General features: G+C 39.8%; 1 protein-coding gene across 3 annotated transcripts; it reads right to left on the bottom strand.

The window, feature by feature from the left end:
• Positions 1–26,035, bottom strand: nectin3a (nectin cell adhesion molecule 3a). 3 transcript variants are annotated; one of them, XR_014534731.1, is made up of 7 exons: positions 25,876–26,035; positions 14,204–14,551; positions 11,069–11,368; positions 4,268–4,385; positions 3,969–4,120; positions 134–3,528; positions 1–99 (listed from the first exon to the last, which is right to left on the bottom strand). XR_014534731.1 is itself a non-coding variant. In XM_083548901.1 (6 exons), exons 1-6 carry the CDS (start codon positions 26,015–26,017, stop codon positions 2,945–2,947), a joined length of 1,644 nt encoding a protein of 547 aa, XP_083405027.1. In that variant the 5' UTR covers positions 26,018–26,035; the 3' UTR covers positions 1–2,944. The 3 variants fall into 3 exon arrangements, 2 of the variants coding, with proteins under 2 accessions (XP_083405027.1, XP_083405028.1); XM_083548901.1 differs by having other exon boundaries at positions 1–3,528; XM_083548902.1 differs by lacking the exon at positions 1–99 and having other exon boundaries at positions 3,240–3,528; positions 3,988–4,120.
• Positions 26,036–26,505: the final 470 nt, after the last annotated feature.

The raw sequence follows: 26,505 nt of genomic DNA, 5'->3' as shown, positions 1-26,505 counted from the left end.
TTTTTGTTTTTTTGATTTTTTAAAACATCTTTAAACAAATACACAAATTTTTCATTTGAGAATTAACACACTATGTACACACTAAACAAAAAGGAAGATCTAAAATAAGAACACATCACTCACGCAGGTTCACTTACCAGCTGTTTGACTTACAAATGAAAAATGAAAAAATAATATTTATTCCAATGATACATAAATCCCTGCCAGATATTTACATACAATACATACTGCCTGATGAGTACTATACAGTACTACTGTACAAAATATCCAGTCAACATTAACAAATTGCACAGACCATCCAAACACAAACATACTCTAAACAAATATGATAATTTTCATTGGCATTCAGACACATATCAATCCATTTAATCATTCATCCTCAGTTAACTGCTATATGTTATAGAGTGGGTCCAGTGGGTCTGGAGCTTAAATAAAGCAAATGCAAAAACATAAAAAATGTTGCTAACTCGAACCAGTCAAGCCAGTGTGAAACCATATATAAAACAAATGAACTAGATTTTTTTTTTACAAATAGACATTCATAGGCAGAAGCTAGTTAAAGGATTAAATACTCCTTCTTTGAAATAGCTGTTCCTAACCTTCATTTATGCATACATTTGAAGCTGAAGTATATAGATAGAAGCTAATTGAGAGCAAATGTGGGGAAACTTTAATTAAAAACCTCAACCTTTGATGGAAGGTTTGTCTTTGTAAAGCAGCCTGAGCAGCACATGCAGCAGATGTGCTGTGTTAGATGTGGTGCTGGCAAATCAATGGAGAGGACAGCAAGGGTGCAGGAATCTAACTGAGTGGCAAGTCGCAGTTGCTAGTAAGCCTACTATTGCCAGTCTTTTCATCTGCTACTACAGGAGTCTCATAACTAAACCTCGAGGTGAATAACATTGTGCTTTATTAATGTTGATGCCAAGACCTAAATAAGCAAGAATTATTATGTACTTGTTTCTTTGCTATATATTAAGTATATTATCAGCTTCTGAATGTGACCCCACATATGTCCAATATGTCCCCACATATTACCCTAATATCTAATCTTGCACAATTTGTCTCTTAACTCATTAAAATTCTTGCAATAATTCAGTGCGTCAAACAGACAAATTGACTATTGTGTCAAACTTCATTACATAATTAAAGGTAATTGTTTAACAATTTGAACTTTATAGTTAATGTATTTAAAAATAACATGTTGTGAAGCATTCTTGACAAACAAACAGCAGACCCTATTGTGGAACCTCTTGGAAGTAATGGTAAGCTCCTCTCCTGCATGACTGAATGCAGAGTGAAGAAATTGGCAGTGAGCCACATGCAAGAGCTATTAGCAACAATGCAACAGTGTGTGGAACATAAAAGCTCCATATTGCTGCCTTACACACTGTTCTCAATATCTGTTTTTCTAAATGTTATTAAATATTATTTGTATAGGGTTTTTTTTAACAGTGGATATTGTCCGAAAGTGGCTTTAGAGAAATATATAATTACGAAATAGAAATTTTACACTGCATACTGCAAGATGCAATTGTGGCAAGGAAATATTCCCTGAGTTGACGTCTAAGAAACGCGAGTCAAAAAGGAACCATCCTCATCTTGGTGATACTGAATAGTGCTATTAGAAATTATTTCCCTTCTATAACTGTTGGCTGTAGTCAAAGTGCAATTGTTTTAACAGAAACGTATGGGCAACTTATGAGTATGAGAATTTCAGATTTTTTGTATTGTTTTTGCACATACAGTTGTATTGTATCAAACCTTTAAATTGTATTATGGCAATTTCAGTGCAAACTGTTTTTTAGCAATTGCAGTCCTAAGGCTACAATTTACTTGCAGCTTTTCGATTAACGCCACCCTGGAATAGAGTGCTGATGGAACCCAACTAAAGCATTCTTACAATCAGAATGTTATAGGGTATTGCAGCTCAGCAGCAAATGTGCTGAAGGCTGATATTAATGATGCTCCACTTAACACAGTTTATTGAATGTCTAATGCATTTCTTGGAATAGTCAGCAAAGTAAATGCCTGGGATATCACACTGTGTTTCTGAAGTAAGTATACTTAAGCTGCAGCCAGGGAGAGAAGCATGTATATACAGGCATAGTGACAGGTACATCAGTACTGAAAAAGTTGATATCAACACATCTGAAAAACACACCAACTGACTAAGTAATGGATTCAGATAATGAAGTCCTGCATGTTAATCTGTGCTGCATGCAGCAGAATATAAAAAAGCTGACATGCTGAATTACAGCCATTTAAGAATATGGAAAATGTAAGTATCTCCAACATGGTGGCACAGATTATACTGCCAACTAAATGCCTACAATTGGGGGCACCATGCTTTCTTGAGATCCAATTATTTACCATCACTAAGATTTATGTAACATTAAATCATCTAAATATAAAACAGGCATCAAGTGGTGAAAAACCCATTTATCAGTAAGTTTTTCCATTAATTGTTAAAAATTAATACAGGTGAAGTGAAAAGAGAGAAAATACATATGTACATCAGTAAGAGTGCAATATGCAGATTTTCACTTCAGAACTTGAACATCGAACTGATAAAATAATATAATATTAAAAACAATGGGAAAAATATACAAACTCATACAACATACAAATAAAACAATGTAGTTATTTGCATTTGTTATTCAAAATTTAATAAGATTTTTAACCGAGGACACATGGAATGAGCAATATATTCCAGCTTGTTTTTAGCATTCCAAGCAGCCATTTGTTCTCTCTTGGTATTAAATGCAAAAAGCAACACAAACATATTCTGTGCAATATCATCCCCCTAAAAGAATCATTAAGATAATAGAAAACAGCCATTTTAGTTTCCCTGACATACACTTTAAAAATCTTTCCCTTATATGAAGAGTTTGGTAATACTGTATTCTGCAAAATCGTGTCTTACATTAACTATTTCAAATAATTACACATACCATTCTCTACGAGAGATCACAGAGCCGTCCTTATGAGACACATATTCACAGTCTGTGGCAATATCGCACCTCTTCTCCTGCAGGTAGGGGGTGCTGTTGTTCCCAATTGTGCTAATGTTCGAATTTTTTGTGCAACAATCATCCCAGTCATTATTGTTTTTTGTGTAACTGTGGTAGATCTGTGTATCATCATCATCATCATCATCATCATCATCATCATCATCAGGTGTGTGTTTCAGATCTTCGTTGTAGTTAGGTGAGTCATCTCTAAAGGTGTCCTGAAGCTCAAGGGACTCTTTCTGCATGTAAGAAGGCCCAATGTACTGTTTGGTATAGTAATCACCACGGAATGTACGGTGCTGACGGATGTACCATAACAACACAATGCACAGCAGAAAAAACAGAACCAGTATGCCTCCTACAGCACTGCCCACCACAGTGCCCATTGTACCATCATGCAGTGATGCCAATGTTGGAGAGGTGAAACGGGCACGAAAATGTGTCGGTGATGAGCTAGAGAGACCAGGAATGATTCCACTGGTAGTTGTGAGGGCAGAAGGAGTAGATTGGGGATCTGGTGGAAGAGTAAATACAAATAAGTGTGTTGTGCTTTATAGAGGAGATGGAGAATAGAGAGAAATGAAGACTGCCCTTCTTTATGATTACAAGTTGTACAAATGCTGTACTTGTGACTATTCTCTCTGACTATTCACTCCAACACAATCTGACCTTTTTAAACAAATAAGGTGAGACATAATGTGTGATATGGCAGAGGTGTATTTTTTTTTAACACCAAATCCAGAACACAAATGTTTATTTTGTAAAGTAATTCATTTCAGTGCTGGTTACAATAAATGTCTAAAAACATTTAAACATAAAGCAAAAACAGAAACCTGCTGGTGTTATTTCAGCAAACAAACTTTTTAGTAAGTTCCAATGATTTAATTACAAATATTTAATTTAATTAATTTCAATTGGCCCTGAAATGCATAAGCAGATGAAATCTTATCTTACCATGTATCCAGATGTGTACCTCCTGAGAATGTAGTCCAACCTCGTTCTGAACCTCACATCTATATGTTCCAGAATAATTTTTTTGCAGCGGATGAGTGAAGACCAGACTGCTGTTTATCGTCTTAACTCCGGCAGGCATAGGCATGTTGAGCCTGATAAAAAAAAAAAAGGTTCCCGTTTTAAACTCTTCTCCAGAGAAAAAGTAATTTTGTTAATGAACATTCAGAAAATGGATGGCTTTGTACTTTAAACACATGAAGTGTGGACATTGTAAAAACTTAACATATTTATGACAGTACCTGGTCCAGAAGAAGTGATGGGGAGGAGGATTGGCATTTGCTCTGCAGTCCAACTTTGCGTTTTCTTGTCCCACATACCAAACATCATCCTGGCCTACAACCATTACATCTGGAGGAACTGAAAATAATAAGGTAATGAAAATGGATCCATCGCCTATTACTGTAAGACAAATACTTCAGGATATTTACACTTTGGGAAATACAGATATTTGGTTTACCTTCTAAATATATAAATTCAAACCGTATAGCCTATTTATCTGTAAACTTGCTTTGGGACAAAATCCATTGTTAAAAGCACAATACAAATGAAACTGAATTCAATTAAATTTAATAAAAGGAATGAGGAAGACGTTTAGGATGCTAAAATCTGTACAAAGAACAATCAAGGAATAGTAAAATTATACTTCATAAAAACATTGCAAATGAAAGTGGAGTCCACAAACACTAGCAATACCATTGTTTTTTTTTTATTAGTACAGAGCAAAGGACATTCTAAACTCTCTTTAAACACAATCAGTCTTCTTCAGATCTCAACCCAGTAGATCATCTTTATGTCGTCAGCCTGTACTTTCAATGTCTCAAAGAATTGATGCCGTTCTTTAAGGACGCCAAAGAAAATATAACATTTTGTACATTTCTATTAAATGTCACACTCGTTAAAAAACATATAAATAATAATATTATATATATATATACATACACAGTACAGACCAAAAGTTTGGCCACACCTTCTCATTCAAAGAGTTTTCTTTATTTTTTCATGACTATGAAAATTGTGGGGCCACACTGAAGGCATCAAGGGCTATTTGACCAAGAAGGAGAGTGATGGGGTGCTGCGCCAGATGACCTGGCCTCCACAGTCACCGGACCTGAACCCAATCCAGATGGTTTAGGGGTGAGCTGGACCGCAGAGTGAAGGCAAAAGGGCCAACAAGTGCCAAGCATCTCTCGGGGAACTCCTTCAAGACTGTTGGAAGACCATTTCAGGTGACTACCTCTTGAAGCTCATCAAGAGAATGCGAAGAGTGTGCAAAGCAGTAATCAAAGCAGAAGGTGGCTACTTTGAAGAACCTAGAATATGACATTTTTCAGTTGTTTCACACTTTTTTGTTATGTATATAATTCCATATATAATTCCACGTGTTAATTCATAGTTTTGATGCCTTTAGTGTGAATCTACAATTTTCATAGTCATGAAAATAAAGAAAACTCTTTGAATGAGAAGGTGTGTCCAAACTTTTGGTCTGTACTGTATATATATATATATATATATATATATATATATATATATATATATATATATATATATATATACAGTGAGGAAAATAAGTATTTGAACACCCTGCTATTTTGCAAGTTCTCCCACTTAGAAAAGAAATCATGGAGGGGTCTGAAATTGTCATCGTAGGTGCATGTCCACTGTGAGAGACATAATCTAAAAAAAAAAATTAAAGAAATCACAATGTATGATTTTTTAACTATTTATTTGTATGATACAGCTGCAAATAAGTATTTGAACACCTGAGAAAGTCAATGTTAATATTTGGTACAGGAGCCTTTGTTTGCAATTACAGAGGTCAAACGTTTCCTGTAGTTTTTCACCAGGTTTGCACACACTGCAGGAGGGATTTTGGCCCACTCCTCCACACAGATCTTCTCTAGATCAGTCAGGTTTCTGGCCTGTCTCTGAGAAACACGGAGTTTGAGCTCCCTCCAAAGATTCTCTATTGGGTTTAGGTCTGGAGACTGGCTAGGCCATGCCAGAACCTTGTTATGCTTCTTATAGAGCCACTCCTTGGTTATCCTGGCTTTGTGCTTCGGGTCATTGTCATGTTGGAAGACCCAGCCTCGACCCATCTTCAATGCTCTAATTGAGGGAAGGAGGTTGTTCCCCATAATCTCGCAATACATGGCCCCGGTCATCCTCTCCTTAATACAGTGCAGTCGCCCTGTCCCATGTGCAGAAAACCCCCCCCAAAGCATAATGCTACCACCCCCATGCTTCAAAGTAGGGATGGTGTTCTTGGGATGGTACTCATCATTCTTCTTCCTCCAAACACGTTTAGTGGAATTATGACCCAAAAGATCTATTTTGGTATTATCTGACCACGTGACTTTCTCCCATGACTCCTCTGGATCATCCAAATGGTCATTGGCAAACTTAAGACATGCCTGGACATGTGCTGGTTTAAGCAGGGGAACCTTCCGTTCCATGCATGATTTCAAACCATGACGTCTTAGTGTATTACCAACAGTAACCTTGGAAACGGTGGTCCCAGCTCTTTTCAGGTCATTGACCATCTCCTCCCGTGTAGTTCTGGGCTGATTTCTCACCTTCCTTAGGATCATTGAGACCCCACGAGGTGAGATCTTGCATGGAGCCCCAGTCCGAGAGAGATTGACAGTCATGTTTAGCTTCTTCCATTTTCTAATGATTGCTCCAACAGTGGACCTTTTTTCACCAAGCTGCTTGGCAATTTCCCCGTAGCCCTTTCCAGCCTTGTGGAGGTGTACAATTTTGTCTCTAGTGTCTTTGGACAGCTCTTTGGTCTTGGCCATGTACTAGTTGGATTCTTACTGATTGTATGGGATGGACAGGTGTCTTTATGCAGCTAACAACCTCAAACAGGTGCATCTAATTTAGGATAATAAATGTAGTGGAGGTGGACATTTTAAAGGCAGACTAACAGGTCTTTGAGGGTCAGAATTCTAGCTGATAGACAGGTGTTCAAATACTTATTTGCAGCTGTATCATACAAATAAATAGTTTAAAAATCATACATTGTGTATGAACCCTCTCCTTGAACTGCCACCTTAACGTGGTGGAGGGGTTTGAGTACTCGAATGACCCTAGGAGCTATGTTGTCCGGGGCTATATGCCCCTGGTAGGGTCTCCCAAGGCAAACAGGTCCTGGGCGACGGGTCAGACTAAGAGCGGTTCAAAACCCCTTATGAGAGATACTACATCAGGGACCGTGACGTCGCCCGGTATGGCGCAGCCGGGGCCCCACCCTGGAGCCAGGCCCGGGGTTGGGGCTCGTATGCGAGCGCCTGGTGGCCGGGCCTTCCCCCACAGGGTCCGGCCGGGCTCAGCCCGAAGGAGCGACGTGGGGCCGCCTTCCAGTGGGCTCACCACCTGCAGGAGGGACCGTAAGGGGCCGGTGCTAAGAGGATCGGGCAGCAGTCGAAGGTGGAGGCCTCGACAACCCGATCCCTGGACACGGAAGCTAGCTCTAGGGACGTGGAATGTCACCTCGCTGGCGGGGAAGGAGCCTGAGATTGTGCGTGAGGTTGAGAGGTTCCGACTAGAGATAGTCGGGATCACCTCTACGCACGGCCTGGGCTCTGGAACCACACTCCTCGAGAGAGGATGGACTCTTTACAACTCTGGAGCTGCCCATGGTGAAAGGCGTCGGGCTGGTGTGGGTTTGCTTATAGCCCCCCAGCTCAGCCGCCATGTGTTGGAGTTTACCCCGGTGAACGAGAGGGTCGTTTCCCTGCGCCTACGGGTCGGGGATAGGTCTCTCACTGTCGTGTGTGCCTACGGGCCAAACGGCAGTATAGAGTACCCGGCCTTCTTGGGGTCTCTGGGAGGGGTGCTGGACAGTGCTCCGACTGGGGACTCCGTCGTTCTACTAGGAGACTTCAATGCACACGTGGGCAGCGACAGTGACACCTGGAGGGGCGTGATTGGGAGGAACGGCCCCCCTGATCTGAACCCGAGCGGTGTTCAGTTATTGGACTTCTGTGCTAGTTACAGTTTGTCCATAACGAACACCATGTTCAAGCATAAGGGTGTCCATCAGTACACGTGGCACCAGGACACCCTAGGCCACAGGTCGATGATCGACTTTGTGGTCGTTTCATCTGACCTGCGGCCGTATGTCTTGGACACTCGGGTAAAGAGAGGGGCGGAGCTGTCAACTGATCACCACCTGGTGGTGAGTTGGATCCGATGGCGGGGGAGGAAGCTGGACAGACTCGGCAGACCCAAGCGTACTGTGAGGGTCTGCTGGGAACGTTTGGCCGAGCCTCCTGTCAGCGAGATCTTCAACTCCCACCTCCGGCGGAGCTTTGACCAGATCCCGAGGGAGGCCGGAGATATTGAGTCCGAGTGGACCATGTTCTCCACCTCCATTGTCGAAGCGGCCGCTCGGAGCTGTGGCAGTAAGGTCTCCGGTGCCTGTCGAGGCGGCAATCCCCGAACCCGGTGGTGGAAACCGGAAGTAAGGGATGCCGTCAAGCTGAAGAAGGAGTCCTACCTGGCCTGGTTGGCTTGTGGGACTCCTGAGGCAGCTGACGGGTACCGGCAGGCCAAGCGAACTGCAGCCCGGGTGGTTATCGAGGCAAAAACTCGGGCCTGGGAGGAGCTCGGTGAGGCCATGGAGAAGGACTATCGGCTGGCCTCGAAGAGATTCTGGCAAACCGTCCGGCGCCTCAGGAGGGGAAAGCAGTGCCCCACCAATGCTGTTTACAGTAGAGGTGGGGAGCTGTTGACCTCAACTGGGGATGTCGTTGGACGGTGGAAGGAATACTTCGAGGATCTCCTCAATCCCGCCGTCACATCTTCCATTGAGGAAGCAGAGGCTGAGGGCTCAGAGGCGGACTCGTCCATCACCCAAGCTGAAGTCACCGAGGTAGTAAAGAAACTCCTCGGTGGCAGGGCACCGGGGGTGGATGAGATCCGCCCTGAGTACCTCAAGTCTCTGGATGTTGTGGGGCTGTCTTGGCTGACACGCCTCTGCAGCATCGCGTGGCGGTCGGGGACAGTGCCTCTGGAATGGCAGACCGGGGTGGTGGTCCCTCTTTTTAAGAAGGGGGACCGGAGGGTGTGTTCCAACTATAGGGGGATCACACTTCTCAGCCTACCTGGGAAAGTCTATGCCAGGGTACTGGAGAGGAGAATACGGCCGATAGTAGAACCTCGGATTCAGGAGGAACAATGTGGTTTTCGTCCAGGCCGTGGAACACTGGACCAGCTCTATACCCTCTACAGGGTGCTGGAGGGTTCATGGGAGTTTGCCCAACCAGTCCACATGTGCTTTGTGGATTTGGAAAAGGCATTCGACTGTGTCCCTCGCGGCGGCCTGTGGAGGGTGCTCCGGGAGTATGGGGTCGGGGGCCCTTTACTAAGGGCTGTCCGGTCCCTGTATGACCGAAGCAGGAGCTTGGTTCGCATTGCCGGCAGTAAGTCAGACTTGTTCCCGGTGCATGTTGGACTCCGGCAGGGCTGCCCTTTGTCACCGGTTCTGTTCATAATTTTTATGGACAGAATTTCTAGGCGCAGCCAGGGGTCGGAGGGTGTCCGGTTTGGTGACGACACGATTTCGTCTTTGCTCTTTGCAGATGATGTTGTCGTGTTGGCTTCATCAGACCAGGACCTTCAGCATGCACTGGGACGGTTTGCAGCCGAGTGTGAAGCGGCTGGGATGAGAATCAGCACCTCCAAATCCGAGGCCATGGTCCTCAGTCGGAAAAGGGTGGCTTGCCCACTTCAGGTTGGTGGGGAGTTCCTGCCGCAAGTGGAGGAGTTTAAGTATCTTGGGGTTTTGTTCACGAGTGAGGGAAGGGTGGAACGGGAGATTGACAGACGGATCGGTGCAGCTTCTGCAGTAATGCGGTCGATGTACCGGTCTGTCGTGGTGAAGAAGGAGCTGAGCCGCAAGGCAAAACTTTCGATTTACCGGTCAATCTACGTTCCTACTCTCACCTATGGTCATGAGCTCTGGGTCATGACCGAAAGGACAAGATCCCGGATACAGGCGGCCGAAATGTGCTTCCTCCGCAGGGTGGCTGGGCGATCCCTTAGAGATAGGGTGAGAAGCTTAGTCACTCGGGAGGAGCTCGGAGTAGATCCGCTGCTCCTCCACATCGAGAGGGGTCAGCTGAGGTGGCTCGGGCATCTGTTCCGGATGCCTCCTGGACGCCTTCCTGGGAAGGTGTTCCGGGCGCGTCCCACTGGGAGGAGACCCCGGGGAAGACCTAGGACACGCTGGAGAGACTATGTCTCCCGGCTGGCCTGGGAACGCCTTGGTGTCCCCCCGGAAGAGCTGGAAGAAGTGTCTAGGGAGAGGGAAGTCTGGGCATCTTTGCTTAGACTGCTGCCCCCGCGACCCGGCATCGGATAAGCGGGAGAAGATGGATGGATGGATGGACATTGTGATTTCCGGATTTTTTTTTTTTAGATTATGTCTCTCACAGTGGACATGCACCTACGATGACAATTTCAGACCCCTCCATGATTTCTAAGTGGGAGAACTTGCAAAATAGCAGGGTGTTCAAATACTTATTTTCCTCACTGTATATATATATATATATATATATATATATATATATATATATATATATATATATATATATATATATATACATACATATATACACACACACACACACACACACACACACACAGTGTGACTTAAAACATCAAACCACCCTGCCATTTAATAAGCAGTTAGTAAGCACCACCACATGTTTACACTAATAAAGCTCTGTTCTTAATACTTGAGCTTGCTTGAGCCCTTAGTAAAAATGGCTATATTCACTGGTTTGATTTTTTTTTCCATTGAAATGCATGGCTGTACATTATGAATAGTGCACATCCAATTCATATTCATATTTATTTATCTATTCAGTCTGTACAGTATATTCATATACCTTTCTAATAGTCATGAAAAACACACATATGTAAATACCATTGAATAGTTTATTAGGCACACTGGAATGCTATACACTATTCAAACTAATGATGGCAGGTTCCAAATGAAAGCTCATAAGATCAGCAATGAGAGGCCAACTCACATTGTATGTTGAGCACATAGGGAATGCGCAAGTCCATGGCAAGGGCAGGGTGGCGTACCACACAGGTGAGGGCATGGTTAAGGGCATGGCTGCTGGGTGCCCAGATATAGTTCACCTGAGTGGACGTAGTGCCATCAGCTTCAGCCTGCATGATCTGCTCAGAACGTCCATCAAGCTCTGCCTCCCAGAAGACATCAGCTGGGGGGCGCGCCCTTTCAGCCATGCATGTTGCCACCACACCCTCCACATTACCATCCACCAGAGGAACCGAACCCGCTAACACATATACTTTGGGCTCAACTAAAAGAGAGACACAGCAAAAAGAATATTAATTGTAAATTGATTATCAACACTGCAATCAAAAACAATTATTAAAATATGCAATAAACAGATGGAATACACCCCTTGTTTCCCAGTTTAGCAGGCTCTCACCTACCACATTACCAGTCTAATTAGGAAAAATGTAGTGCAAACAATGCATACAGTTTCTTTAAAACAGCAGACACTGCATATTTTATGTCGGTTGTTCATGTTAATTTACAGGGCATACACATCAGGAAATTTTTCTCACCCTAATAAACATCCCTCCCATTCAGTGAACCAGCCAAATTTAGATTGAATAATTTATGTTATGCCACACAGGGATCAGTACAAAATTGGTTTAAACACCATGGAGAAACTAATGAAGAATAAAGAATAACTTTAATTCCTTACATCTGCTTTGGTTGCAGGCTAGCGACGGGTTGGGGTTGCTTCTGGAGCAAATTGTTGGCCTTCTGTAAAGTATGTTCATTTACTTTATATGTACTCAATACTTGGTAGGGGATCCTTTTGCTTTAATTACTGCCTCAATTTGGCATAGCAAGAGGTGATCAGCTGTGCTGACCTTGGACTTGATAAAACACAGTGGACCAACACCAGCAGATGACATGACTCCCCAAACCACCACTCACTGTGCAAACTTTGCACTGGATCTCAAGCTACTTGGATTCTGTGCCTCTCCCTCTCTTCTTCCAGACTCTGGGACCTTGATTTCCAAATTAAATGCAAAATTTTCTTTCATCTGAAAAGACGACTTTGGCCCACTGAGCAACAGTCCATTCCTTGTTGTCCCCTGCCCTGGTAAGACACTTTTGATGTTGTCTCTGGTTCAGGAGTGGCTTGACAAGGAATGCGTCAGTTGTAGCCCAAGGATACGTCTGTGTGTGGTGGCTCTTGAAGCACTGACTCCAGCTGCAGTCCACTCTTTGTGAATCTTCCCAAATTCTTGAATAGGCTTTGTGTCACCTTTTTCTACCACCACCCTGTGAACAGCAGCTCCTTTAGCGATGACCTTTTGTGTCTTACCCTCCATGTGCAGAGTGTCAATGATCGTCTTCTAGACACCTATCAAGTCAGCAGTCTTCCCCTATGTTTGGGTAGCCTGAACCAGAATAAGACACCATTTAAAGGTTTAGGAAACCTTGCAGGTGTTTGAATTTAATTAGCTGATTAGAGTGTGACACCACAAGTCTCCAATATTAAACTTTTTCCACAATATTCTAGTTTTCTGAGATAGTGAATTTTGGGTTTTCATTAGCTGTAAGACATAATCATCAATAATAAAAAAAATAAACACTTGAAATATATCAGTCTGTGTGTGATGAATCTATGTAATATACAAGCTTCACTTTTTGTACTGAATTACTAAAATAAATCAACTTTTTAATAATTTTCTAGTTTATTGAGATGCACCTGTATAAAAACTTTACAACCTTTTGTTTTTAAATATAACCTTTCTACTGCTGTAGTAGCACACACTAGCCTGGGATTCATCTAGCCTCAATTTTGTCCTAGCCTAAACATACAGAAGCCATGCAGGTGTGATCACTGCCACTTCTGCCACTTTAAAGAGCAAATTTGAGTGGAATGAAAAGAAATTGCACATTTTGACAGGAAAGGGAATAGGGTTGTGTAGCACATTTCCAAAGGAACAGGATACACATTTCCTGTCTGGAAGTGGAAAGAGTGAACAATACAGAAGGGGTCCCTTCCCCTTCTCTTTCAGGTTTACATTTACACAACATCAAAATGCTGGTTAAGTTTAAGGATAAAAATGACACACTTTGTCAATACAGACATGCACATGGTTTTAATTTAATAGTTTGCATTTCTACGATTCATTTTTTTTTTAACAGATAAACTAAAAATAAAACAACAACATTTTCTTCCGTTTTTTTTTTTTTTTTTTTTTTTTTGAGAAAGAAGTAGTAGATTGTGTCCCTCAGCTTAGTTTTTAATCTCATTCTGGGAGTTGGAAGGTTGCTCTTAAATGTGGTATTTTACTAGTTCTTTAACAGTAAGGAGAAAAATAACAATGTGTGTTGTTTTCCCTTATTTATAATTTTTTAACTAGTTTTCGTTCTTGTTATTGCACAACCTGTTAATATCTTAGAACCCCAATAACTGTCCAACAATTTGACCAGGCATGTGTATACTGGGAAAAACAATAAAAGTAATGATTAAGAGTGGGCATGAGGAAAGAGGTGGGAGTTTAATGGTCAAGGCAATTTAATGGTCAAGGCCCTTAACCTCATAACTACTCAGTTCTATGAATGAGATTTAAGTCGCTCTGGATGAGGGCATCTGCTAAATGTTGTAAATGTAAATTCAAAGCATTTATTGTTCTAGTTTGTAGCTCAGTGTTTAAGGGATTGGACTTTGAATCTAAAGGGTAATAGGTTCAAATCCCAGCACCACCAAGCTGCAACTGCTGGGCCCTTGAGCAAGGTCCTTAATCCTCAACTGCTTAGTTGTAAGTTGCTCTGGATAAGTGCGTCTGCTAAATATAAATGTAAATGTCTATCAGTGAAATAAAGGATCACAAATTTAAAAAAAAATTTTGTGTATGGAATTAATATTCATAAAGATTTAGAGATTTATTATTAGTTGTACATAAAGAAAAATTTCTCTCAATATTAAATCAAATTCCATTTCAACCAACTATGGCTATCCTCATATAATGTCTATAACCTCTCTGACTTTGACTTATTAAGGATCTAGTGTATATCTGTTTGCAAATTCCTATAAAGTTGCTTTGTGACAATGTTTACAATTAAAATTATACAAATAAAATTTAATTGAAACTCAACATACCCATGATGTCAACAACTGCAGAGGCCTGTGAGTTACCCAGTGGAAAGGTGACCACTTTGCAAATATAGGAACCAATATCTGCAAAGCGTACTCCCTCCAATACAATAGAGGCATCCTCTACTGATGGATTGACAAAATGGACCCGATTTATGTATTCCTCAGATATGGAGATGCCAAACTGTGGATTAAATACTGCCACTGTGACAGAGCCCATGGGCAAGCTGCGCTCCCAGGAACTTTGCGTCAAGGTGAGGTTGGCACCCACATCTACTTTACAGCTTAGTGTGGCATTCTTTCCGAGCACAACTTGAACATGTTCTGGAACCACAACCTCATTGCTGTAAACACCTGCAGTGAGACACAAAATGAACAATGAATAAAAATCTAAAATAACTCAAAATTCCTTCATTCCCACTAACACAATACATGTACTCTGCTATTAAAAAATACACACAGTCCCCTCTAAAAGCATTAGAATGCCAAGGAAAATTATGTTGTCTTTGCTATACACTTTGGTTGTCCATGAGGAGATAGAGAACTTAGATAAGATAAGATAAGATAAGATAAGATAAGATAAGATGCATTGGATAAATGCTGTATATTGTCTACATATACACATTATATATATATATATATATATATATATATATATATATATATATATATATATATATATATATATATATATATATATATATATATATATAGCTTAGCTGGAAGGGAATGATAATAGTCCTCTATAGCCTGTAATGATCTGTAGACGCTGCTATGTTTCCCGAGCTGCCCTTCCACTTTTTTTCTTACAGCTCCATTGTTATGAACTAGAGTGAAACATGTCTAATTTAGTATTACTCAGTGTGGTCTGAGAGCTTCTGACTGGGCAGCGCAGCACCAGACCTCTTATAATGCTGGTGCTTCTTGCAACATACTTTTGTATACATTGAGTAATTCCAAAAGTAGTGCTGTGGTCAAATAATAAAAAACAGAGGCATTGGCCCTGTAGGCTCTGTAGCCCCACTGTAACCCTGCTACAGTGGGTTTACTTAATTGTGTCCAGTAACTTTCCATCCCTGGGGGGGCAAAAGATATATCGGTGGACCTTTACTATGACCTGTTCCAAGTTGCCTTGTTAAAGTCTCCATCTACATACAGACAAAAGCATCCAGCTATTTGTTCTGATGGCTATTGAGCATATTATGGTGTGCAGAGACAACATTAACAAGAAAGGTTGAAGGGACAATTAAGAATTCTCCCTTATTCCATTCAACTTTCTCACACTTAACCATGTCCCTGTCGAGTAAGACTGCATCAGTCAGGTTCAAATAATCATTGCCAAATGAAACATATTAAATCAATGCTATAATAATCCAATGTATGCCCTTAATTATATGTTTGTATATCCAAACAGTGACCATTATGACCAGGCAGTGTATAAAAAAATACTGTAGTATATATGAATAATATTAGGTCTGGGCAGTTCTATTAGAAGCTGCATGATAGCATGGTAGCAGCCTTACAGAGTATGACCAGACACACCTTGTGGAATCAATGTCACAAAGAAGTACACATTATTGTACATAATGAATATTGTGGTATGGGATTACAGGAGACTAAACAACATCCTGGCATGCTGGTAAATTATTTGCCATATTCACAATCAAAGACATGGCTCAATTTAGCCTTGCTGACATGACATGCACCAAGTTTGGACAAATAAGGTATAGGATATGTGAAGGATCGTAATAACATTTTTGCTTTCCTCAGCTGTAATTAAGCCCCATGTGAGAAGCATTCGCTCTGCATGGTAGCAGACAGTGAAGCCTGCATCACACAATCCTAATGAGTACCACACATTCACCCTCCTGCTTCACTATGGGACATGCTGACTGTCCTCATTGATCTCAGTCTGAGCACCTTGCCCTATAAAAAGTGCTGAAATTAAATTAATCATTTGCAGCTGTTAGATAGCTTTTGCCTTTTCTTTTAATCTTTGTCTGCTCTTCATTTATTGGAGGGTACTGCAGTAAAAAACAAAGTCTGGTAAGTATTTGAATAAAAGGTTAAGACAAAATAGAAGTGAATGTCAGACATAGCTTAGATCAGAGACAAAATCATAAGGCAGGCAATCAAATAAGACTCAGAGTTTGCAGAATTTAGAAGACATTTTCTTTTCTTTTAAAAAAGAATATTTGTTTTGAAACATTATATGCATAAAAGAAAAAACAAGTAGCTGATGCTAAGCGCTTGGCACTTAGTTACATGTGGTAAACCTTGGCTATTATATTTGAAATATATGTCTACTGAGGCACTCTCTCACTTTCTCTTTCATGCTCCCCAACCCACTCTGTAATTGCTAGAAGAAAAACACACAGAAGGGCGTGTGCCAGGCCAAATGCATTTCTTTTCATGCTCCGCTCAGGACAGAAACAGAAAAACACATATTCCTGAAGAGCAAATATTGGGAGAAGATATTTTATTCTCAGGACCAGCAAACCTCCACTATATAACTGTATTTATTCTCTAGAACAAATCTGTAGTATAGAAAGGACATAATTTCTATTGGATAGAAACTTGAATGATAATAACATAATACAATCCCAGGACTGCCAGAGAGCTCTACTTTTGGATTGTTTTGATCTCAGTTGAGAGCAATTTTGGATTAGTGTCTACCAATTATAGAAATATAAATACAGTATGCATGTTTAAAAATAGCGTGTGGTGTGTGTGTATATATATATATATAAAGAATGATGCTCTTGTCAAAGCTTAACAATTCCCTTTACTAACATAATTCACCAGTGTCAAATTATTTAAATATACTGTTCTATAATATTGAAGGTAAAGTGTATAATAAAGATGCCATGCTTTTATTTCATTGTCAGTTTTCATTTGTGAGGAATCTGGACCTCCATTGCATGCTCTCATATAATACAGAAACTGGATATGGTTGATGGAAGCCCAGCTCTGTGTATTATACAGTTGCTCTCTTTTAAAGCTAGCGCATGCTGTCACGGGTTCTCAGGGCCCTAAAGAGTTGGAGCAGCTGTCACCTGTCTTCTATCTGACGCATATCATAATGAGAGTAACCGCTAATCATCACGGTCATACACATTTTATAAACATTATGTAAATGTCTGTTTTTCACTGAGGACAAAGATTAATGGTGAATGGGTGACAAACCATGATGGAGACTCTCATCTAAAAACAAAAAAAAAAATTAAATGCTATGCCAATCTGCCTGGCATGCTTGGACAGTTTGTACAGCCAAAGATGCCAAATGTTGCTTCCTGCCATTTTTGCAGCATGATGTACCTGGATACAATCCCCAAAGCCTGCTCTCTGAGGTGTTTTCTGTCTGCTGGATAAAGTAAGTGAGACTAGTACACAGTTGGTATCTTCTTTCCACAGTGCAGGACAGATGGCTTCTGCCTTGGATAGTTGAATGAACACCAGAAAGGCAAACTGCCGCTCATATATAATTTGCTTTAACCACATAGAGCAACAGATCCAAAATAGAATGCCCTTTCAATTTATGAACAGCCTTGAAAAATAAACAGGCAAAGCAACATGCAATTACAATTACTAACAGTTTTTTTCTCAAAATATTAGAAGTGTAGGTGTATGTGACAAACATAATCTGTGTCAAAAACTAGAAAATAGCCTGTAAACCTGTAAAGAAGAAATGGGATATTCTGTTTTGTGTGCCTAACAAAATCTAGGAAGGGCCATATAAAGCAAAAGACCTGTTCAAAGAATTTCTACAATGACAGGAAAAAAAAAGCATTATGACTAAAACAAGACACTATAACAATAAAACTACATAGACTGTATGATTTGTCTAAATAACTATATCTAAAACTTATTAAAAATCAGTTTAGAGACTATACACCCTGTAATTCCTGTCAAATTAGGCTTTTGGGGTAGAAAGATTTATATCATAAAAAAAAGAAAAATTTAAATTATCATTCTCTTACGACTGCTTTTATTTATGATCATATTTTGCTGTCAAAACAAGAATCATCCCACTGTATGTTCTGCATGCATGAAAGTTTTTGCTTGGCTAGATGTGGAGTTAGTCCGTTAAATTTAAGAATGGTTTAAGTAATGTATTCAATTACCAATCATTTTAACAGTCAATCAGGCATGCATGCATTAATCCAGTTAGCCAAACGTGTGGCAATACTACAGTGCATAAAATAATGGATTTATCAAGATTCCGCAACAGTTTTGGTTAATATTTATTACAAACATCAGAATGAAGGAAAATGTGATCACACTGAGTTTGACCATGGAATGATTATTTGTGTCTGATCCGCTCGATAGCTGCAATAACACTAGAATTGATGCATGCAACATTTTTTCAGATATGTGCTGAGAAAATGGTCAACAACTGGATATGATAATGTTAAAATAAATACAACTTGTTTGTGTATGCAGCAGCATTGCAAACCAGGCAGCTTTATTGTTCATTTTTTGTTATTTTAAACTGTTATGTATATAAAATAGCAAGCTGTGACAACACTATAATCAGTTTTTTTTCATCTTGATGTATCAGTCACTCTTCCTCATGCGATACAAATTTGTAGGTCAGAGTTCACCAAATTTAAAGTTTGGGGCACAACATCATGCATAAATTTGTCTTACTGAGCTTGTGTTTCTGGTGTCCACTGTTTGCATTTGTTTAATTGGAGTCAATGGTGTGATTTCAGAAACTGCTCCTTTAGCGTTAGTACATTTTCTGTATTTATTTATTACACCCTCTATCTACCTTCTCTTTATCACAGTCTCTCTGATTTATTACTAACATACTCAGAATCAGAATCAAAAAGAGCTTTATTGCCGAATATGTTTGCACTTACAAGGAATTTGTTTTGGTGACAGAAGCTTCCAGTTGCAAATTTAGTAAGTTAAATAGATATAGTAAAATATAATAGATAAAAAAAGAAAAAATTGTTATTGCACATTTTATAAAGAAAAATAAATAGAGTTGTAGGAGAGGGAACGGTTCAGGGGGATTAGGGACAGTGAGGGGGTGACCAGTTTTGTCAGAACCATGTTTCTTTATTGGATACTTTCACTTTCACATGCCCACACACACACACACACACACACACACACACACACACACACACACACACACACACACACACACACACACACACACACACACATATATCTCTCTGTGTCTCTCTCTAACTCGAAGTGCCTTTAACTTCTTCTAGAAGCCTTCTTACCACTTTTCTCCCCTGGCCTCGCACTCTATTTACAAAACGGTTTTCTACAATCATCTCCACTGTATTGAGCGTATTAAGCTCGATGTTGTTATGACTGCACCGGGCGGCCAGCTACTGAACCTTGCTTCTGTATGCAGACTCCTCACCGTCATCGATGAGGCTTATGACTATAGTGTCATCTGCAAACTTCAGGAGCTTGACAGAGGGGTCTGTAGAGGTGCAGGCTTTGGTGTACAGGGAGAAGAGCAGAGGGAAAAGAACACACCCCTGGGGGGCACCAGTGCTGATAGTACTGCTGATTCACATGAATTTTCCCAGTCTCTCTAGCTGTTGCCTATCTGTCAGAAAGCTGGTGATCCACTGACAGATAGCACTAGGAACGGAGAGCTGTGTTGGAATGATAGTGTTGAAGGCCGATCTGAAGTCCACAAACAGAATCCTTACATAATTCCTGATTTGTCCAAATGTTGCACGATAAAGTGAAGTCCCATGTCCCATGTCGGTAAGCAAACTACACATGGTCCAGAAAGGGTCCAGTGATGTCCTTCAGATAAGCCAATAGCAGTCTCCCAAATGACATCATGACCACAGGTGTTAGGGCATGGGTCTGTAGTCATTAAGATTTTTGGTTTCTTTGGAATGGGGAGGATGGTGGAACATTTGAAGCAGGCAGGCACTTCACACAGTTCCAGCGATCTGTTAAAGATCTGTGAGAAGATGTACACCAGCTGGTCTGTACAGGTATTTACACAGGCTGGTGAAACTCCGTCTGGTCCTTTCCTTCTATTTTGTTTCCTGAAGACCTGATGCACATCATCTTCACTGATCTGAAGTACAGGAGGGGGAGAGGGGGGCTGCTGGAGGTGTTGATGGTTGAGTGGTGAGATGGTCAGAACGGGTGTGAGGTGTGAGACCAGGGCATTCAAATCTACAGTAAAACTCATTCAGGTCATTAATCAGTTGTTGATTCCCTACAGAGCTGGGGGATGGTGTCTTGTAGCTTGTGATGTCTCTCATCCCTTTTCACCCTAAAGCAGGGTCATTGGTTGAAATCAGATTCTCCAGCTTTTTAATTAGCTCCTCTTAGCCACCCTAATCTCCGTTGGCAGTGTCCCTGGCCTGACTGTACAATATTCTGTCCCCATTCTTGTAGCATTCTCTGTATGCATGCATCCTTTTTGTTATTTAAAGAAATTGTAAATTTTAAAACCAACATATACATGAAATATATTAAACCGATTTAAACGGAGTACCAAGGAAACAAAACATAAACATTGAGCATACATACAATGATCAGACTTTTATCTGAATAATTGTAATGGTTTAATGAATAATACTGCTAGTCCATCTCATAAAAATGATTCCTGAGTTACAATAACACTATGTTGCTAAAGTAAATAACTCAGTCCAATCACATCTGTTTCATTCCACATGACGACCCTTTTACTTACAGTGAGTGACTTGCAGCAGGTTGTGTTGCTGTAGCAAGTGATGCTGCAGCAGTCTTCATTTTAGCACATACTGCATAGGGAAGATCAATGCCATTGCAGATAATGTGGCCATCATATTCTGGACTTGTGTTAAGTACTGTGAGTAATGCTTTCATTCTAATTTATGATAGTCATTTAAACATGAATACTAACCCTTAACAAATGATAAGTAAGTAAATAACTAATCTGTTTATTTTAAGAATTTAGTTTTATTTTTTATATTTTGATGCTTGAATTTCCATGACTGGACATAAAATGTAGTTTGAAACTTTTCATACTTTGTGCTTTAAGCCTAGAAAATACCAAGTAAACTGAACTTTACACAAAAAAGTTAAAATATAAATGATAATTAACTTTTCAAACTTTTCTCTTGGCTATCCCATCTAATGCCTAATCTAAAAGCCTGTTATTTCCTTGTGTGTGTGTGTGTGTGTGTGTGTGTGTGTGTGTGTGTGTGTGTGTGTTTACATTTATTATAAAATTTTCTAATGATATGTTCCACTTAACTGTTCTACTTATTTCAGCATACTTGAACAAATGTCTTTATTCCTTCCATCCTTTATTCTTTCACTCCCTCAACATGTGGAATTGTCAGAATGTTTTCTTTTTAAGAGAGATTCTAGAAGCAAATGCTGAAGAATTCATATCACTAGCGTTGTCGAAAACCAGGAAGTGGTTGCACATGTGAGTATTACAACGAACTACAAGTCACATTTCATCGCACTGCAAATCGTATTTTTGCTATGGAGTGAGCCGTCACAGTGCGCTGCGTCTCTAGTTTATTTTTTGTACCCCTGGCATTGTTGTGTATGTTTTCAAGTTTAATAATAATAATAATAATAATAATAATAATAATAATAATAATAATATTAAAAAACAGTAATACTGAAGTGCTAGGTGAATACTAAATAAAATTGTGGTCCGCCACATAATATGTTACAGAGGGAACTTAGATTTTAACTCAGATGTTCCGCACGTAAAAAGAATTGCATTCGGTACACATGTGTACCGAACTGAAAGCCCTGTACGAATACATGTACCGCTAGTATTGGGTGATAATAATAGTCTAACGATAATACATTTTAGATTTATTTATAATTCCAACTTCAGATTTGATTATATTAAGCAGATTTTTTAAAATAAGTCTAATAAATAACTAATACTTGCAACTAGCTAGTGACCAGGAGTTAAAACCAACATGTAACTTTTTCCACTTTAATGAAATTATGTTCACGCCAGGCATTGCTTGTTTCTGGCCATGCGCCTTCTTTTCCCCTCAGCACCACTGCAGCAGTACTGCACTTGGCTCACACACACTGGCTGCAGTGTACAATGCTAAAAGTTCACAGGTTATATTATTGACAGTTGGTGATAGCTAGAAATATCTAGGTTTTCTATAAGCTGGATGTTGGCCAAAGTAGACCAATAAAAATTCAATGAATCATTCAAGCAGTGAATTGCTGAGGTAAGGAAATGCTGCAGTTTTCTCAACATGACACTCTAAAGCATTTTTCTTTTCTCACAACTCCTTTAGTGTCAATGTTCCCGTTCAAATGGCAGATTAGTGTGTTATTTCACATACACAAAACAATGCCTGCATTTTTAGCCTGTCTATATTTACTCACTAAGGCTTAAACCTTTATATTTTAGGCGGGAGTGAGTGGAACATTAGGCTGACACAAGAACAGCGTTCCAAACATTTTTCCATAAAGCAACTTGAAATGCAACAACAGCTGTTTTTGTTAGTTGCCTTGTTAAAAATTGAGAATTTGACATGTCATTTTAGCCCCTTAGATTAAATTAGGGCATAAATATGTCTAGTTAAAGAATGTTTCAGTGATAGCACACACAAATCCCCTTCCCTTTCATAACTACTATGTTAGGCTAAATATTTTATTATTAGTATTATTTTTTTTTATTGCCTTGTATTGCCAGTGTTGCTTGTACAGTTATACATATTATATGTAAGTTTTTGCCATATAAACTTTGTGAAGACATCTAATTAGATATCACATTTTGAATTTAAATCTCATTCTAGTATCTCAAGGAGCACAAGAGGCTGAGAGAGCAAGGGGCTAACAATCACTGAAAACCTCATGGAAATAATGGACAGTGACATTAAAGATAGTAATGTGTCACACCATACTTTGACTTGATGAAGAGGTCATTTGAACAGTCATCTCAGATCACTTCTGGCTGAGGGAGCATCTGCAGCTTTCGAAGATTATAAAGAACTAGACAACAAGATTGACTTCTAGTCAGTAAATACCATGTGTCATTAGCTGATGTGTTTATATAATACACACAGGACATTGAATTCAAAAATTCTGCTCAAAAGCTCTACATCAAACCTTTGAACAGGTAAAAAACTTTTTCCATGGCATGGCTGTTGCCAGAAGCGCTGGATTGAGTATTTCAGAAACTGCTGAATAGGCAAAATCAAAAAGCACTGAGTGACCTCTGTGGGTTTAAATCCAAAATTGATAAGAGGAAAAGTAATACAATTATTTGAGTTGACAGTAAAGATACACGTAGTAACTCAAATAATTACCCTTTTTAACCAAGGAGAGCAGAAAGTCATCTCTGCATATACAAAAAAACCTTGAGGTGGATGTACTACATCACTGGGGCTTCTTTTTTGACAGAATTGGAACCCATTTCGATCTTCTGACATTATAGCACAGACATCTTAAGCTTTTTCTGCTCCACAATTCTACTGAATGGTTATCTGACTTACTCTAGCCATTCTGTCATCTTAAGGCAGTCTGGGCATTCTCCGTTGACTTCTCTCATCAACACATAGCTTCCGTCCACAGAACTGCCACTCAGTGGATGTTATTTCTTTATTGAACCATTCAACCAAGTAGAGAAAGAACTCTAGAGATGGCAATACATGAAAATAAAAACAAATCAGCATTTATAAAAACTAATAATGATGAAATTCCTATTGATGTACTTAATTTTACAAAACAATTATGGAATATGATTTATATGCAGATTTTTTTTACTGAGAACAAATCTATGAGATAAGTAACAGTTATGTCTATTTTGAAGACTGACTGCAATAGTTAGCTTGTATATGAGCTGTCTGAATTATGTGTATACATATTTATAGGTTAATACAGCTTTATAGTAATTTGAGTTGGTTTGGCTTGGTTTGAGTTGAGTTCATGCCTCGATTACGCAGAACCACTGTCCGGAGTCTTTCAGTATTTCTCTTAAAGCAGATGGACGGTCTTGCCTCAATAAGGCTCAACCGAAAGTACTGCTGCTAGAGCGAAGCCACACAAAAATAGTATATGAATGGCAGCAGGCTGTGCTGGCTTGGATGTGAAGAGACAACACTCACTGCTACATAATTAGGAGAAATTATTCCTGCCAATATCTCCACAGTGAAATGATTAAATAAATAATATAAATGGAGCCGGTCCAAAAAGTGCAGGTAGGGTGAACAGGGTGAAGAAGAGTGGCAGGAGTGATTTGTGATAGTAGGGTATCTGCGAGAGTGAAAGGGAAAGTTAATAGGACTGTGGTGAGACCTGCGATGTTGTACGGTTTGGAGACAGTGGCATTGAGTAAAAAACAGGAGGTGGAGCTGGAGGTAGCAGAGCTGAAGATGTTAAGGTTTTCGTTGGGAGTGACGAGGATGGACAAGATTAGAAATAAGTTTATTAGAGGGACAGCGCATGTAGGACGTTTTGGAGACAAGGTGAGGGAGGCGAGATTGAGATGGTTTGGACATGTTTAGAGGAGGGACATGGGGTATATCAGTAGAAGAATGCTGAGGATGGCGCCACCAGGAAGGAGGAAAAGAGGAAGACCAAAGAAGAGGTTTATGGATGTGGTGAAGGAAGACATGCAGGTGGTTGGTGTGAAAGAGGCAGATGTAGAGGACAGGGGGGTGTGGAGACGGATGATCTGCTGTGGCGACCCCTAATGGGAGAAGCCGAAAGAAGAAGAAGTTCCACAGCACCATACTCTGGGTTTGGTAGCAGTAACTGAGATAGTATGAATAGTGGATAAAAGTCCAGGTCAGCTGTTGACAGTTGCATTACCAATGTTTATCTTGGGCAGGAGTGTTCAGTTCTTAATCATGCACATGTACCATCCTACACTTTATAACTGACTTGTCACTCATTGTCCCAGTGATGATACGCAGGAGTCTGACCCGTTCTTATGTATTCACAGTAAAATTATGGAAAGACTAATACTCTCGACACTAATTTCATCCCAACAAAATAATGTGTATTTTAAGTAATACTCTTGAGTTGTGTATATAGCAAATGAATCTAACTTCAATTATATCATTAGCTTACATTCTGTTAATCGTGATTATATGAAAATTAGTTACATTAACCACCAGCTGATGACTGTTGTTAAAAGCAGTTCTTTTCCTATAATTTAATAAAATACATTGGTGAAATTAAAACTTCTAAATAAATCCACTTTTTTTTTTTTTACAGTAAAAAAGTTAAAAGACAAACTGAAACTGTTGCCATAACTTGCAACACTGTTGTCTTTATGTTGACCTGTGCAGAGCTCAGTAGACCTTTACCTGGATATTTAGTAGACATATACATTAGTTGCTTTTTTTACAATCTACAAAAAAAAAAAACCCTTAACTGAACACAGTGCTATCTTTCATGTTAAATCATTTTTAGGTTATGTCAAGCCAAACAATACTGAGAACTGCCTAATGATGCTTTTGCAGCTGTACAATTTGTCCATAAGCAAAATCATCAGTAACGAATAGTTCTGTTCATCATTACAGTAGATCATTAATACATCACAGTAGTACATATTTACATCTATAACACACGTGATACAGTGGGCTGCAGTTTGCTGCTGGAGCAGCAGATGTGTTGTGCTAAAAGCTGCAGTTACAGACCGCACTGTTACACAGCAAACTTCCAACTTCCTTCAGTAATCGTAATAAAAAATTACCTACCAGTGAGGAGGAATAAAAAAAGAGGAAGATGAACGGACAGTTCCAAAGATACTGAGAGATTCAAGTCGAAAAATCTTTGTCCCCTTGCCATGATTTCAGACTCCGCTAAGCTTCTCTTTTGAACACTGCCTTGGGTAACCATAGCGCTGGAGAGAGAGGGGCGGAGTCATGTCTGCTCAAGTAGGCGGAGCCTCCTGACCTGTGAACACGTGGAAATAAGCTCCTCACCATCATGGTGTCAACAAGCTCTGAAATTTAGGTACATTTTGGATAAGCACGGTTTCTCATTTATGTTTTTTAATTGACATCATATTTCGTTTCATGGATAAGTGTGTTATTATAAATGGACCCCAGCACAATGAGAGAGGGGGTGTGTTAAGATAAATATATACATTTGGCTGCTGTGAAACTGTACTGTATAGTAATAACACTGTGTAGTGTAAGTATAGTACTATCAGAGATTAGAGAATTTCCTATCCCTTCCACTTAATATTCAACTAACAGTGGTGGACGAAGTACATTAAGCATGTACTTAAATAAAAGTAAAGATACAGTAAGTAAAATGTGACTCTAGTAAAAGTAAAAGTGCTCCCTATAAACTCACTTGAGTAAAAGTGCAAAAGTATTTGG

The sequence above is a fragment of the Silurus aristotelis genome (assembly GCF_946808225.1).
Source record: "Silurus aristotelis genome assembly, chromosome: 8".
Classification (NCBI taxonomy): Eukaryota; Metazoa; Chordata; class Actinopteri; order Siluriformes; family Siluridae; genus Silurus; species Silurus aristotelis.
Note: the sequence above shows the minus strand (reverse complement) of the source record. Positions and strands in the feature narration are given on the sequence as shown.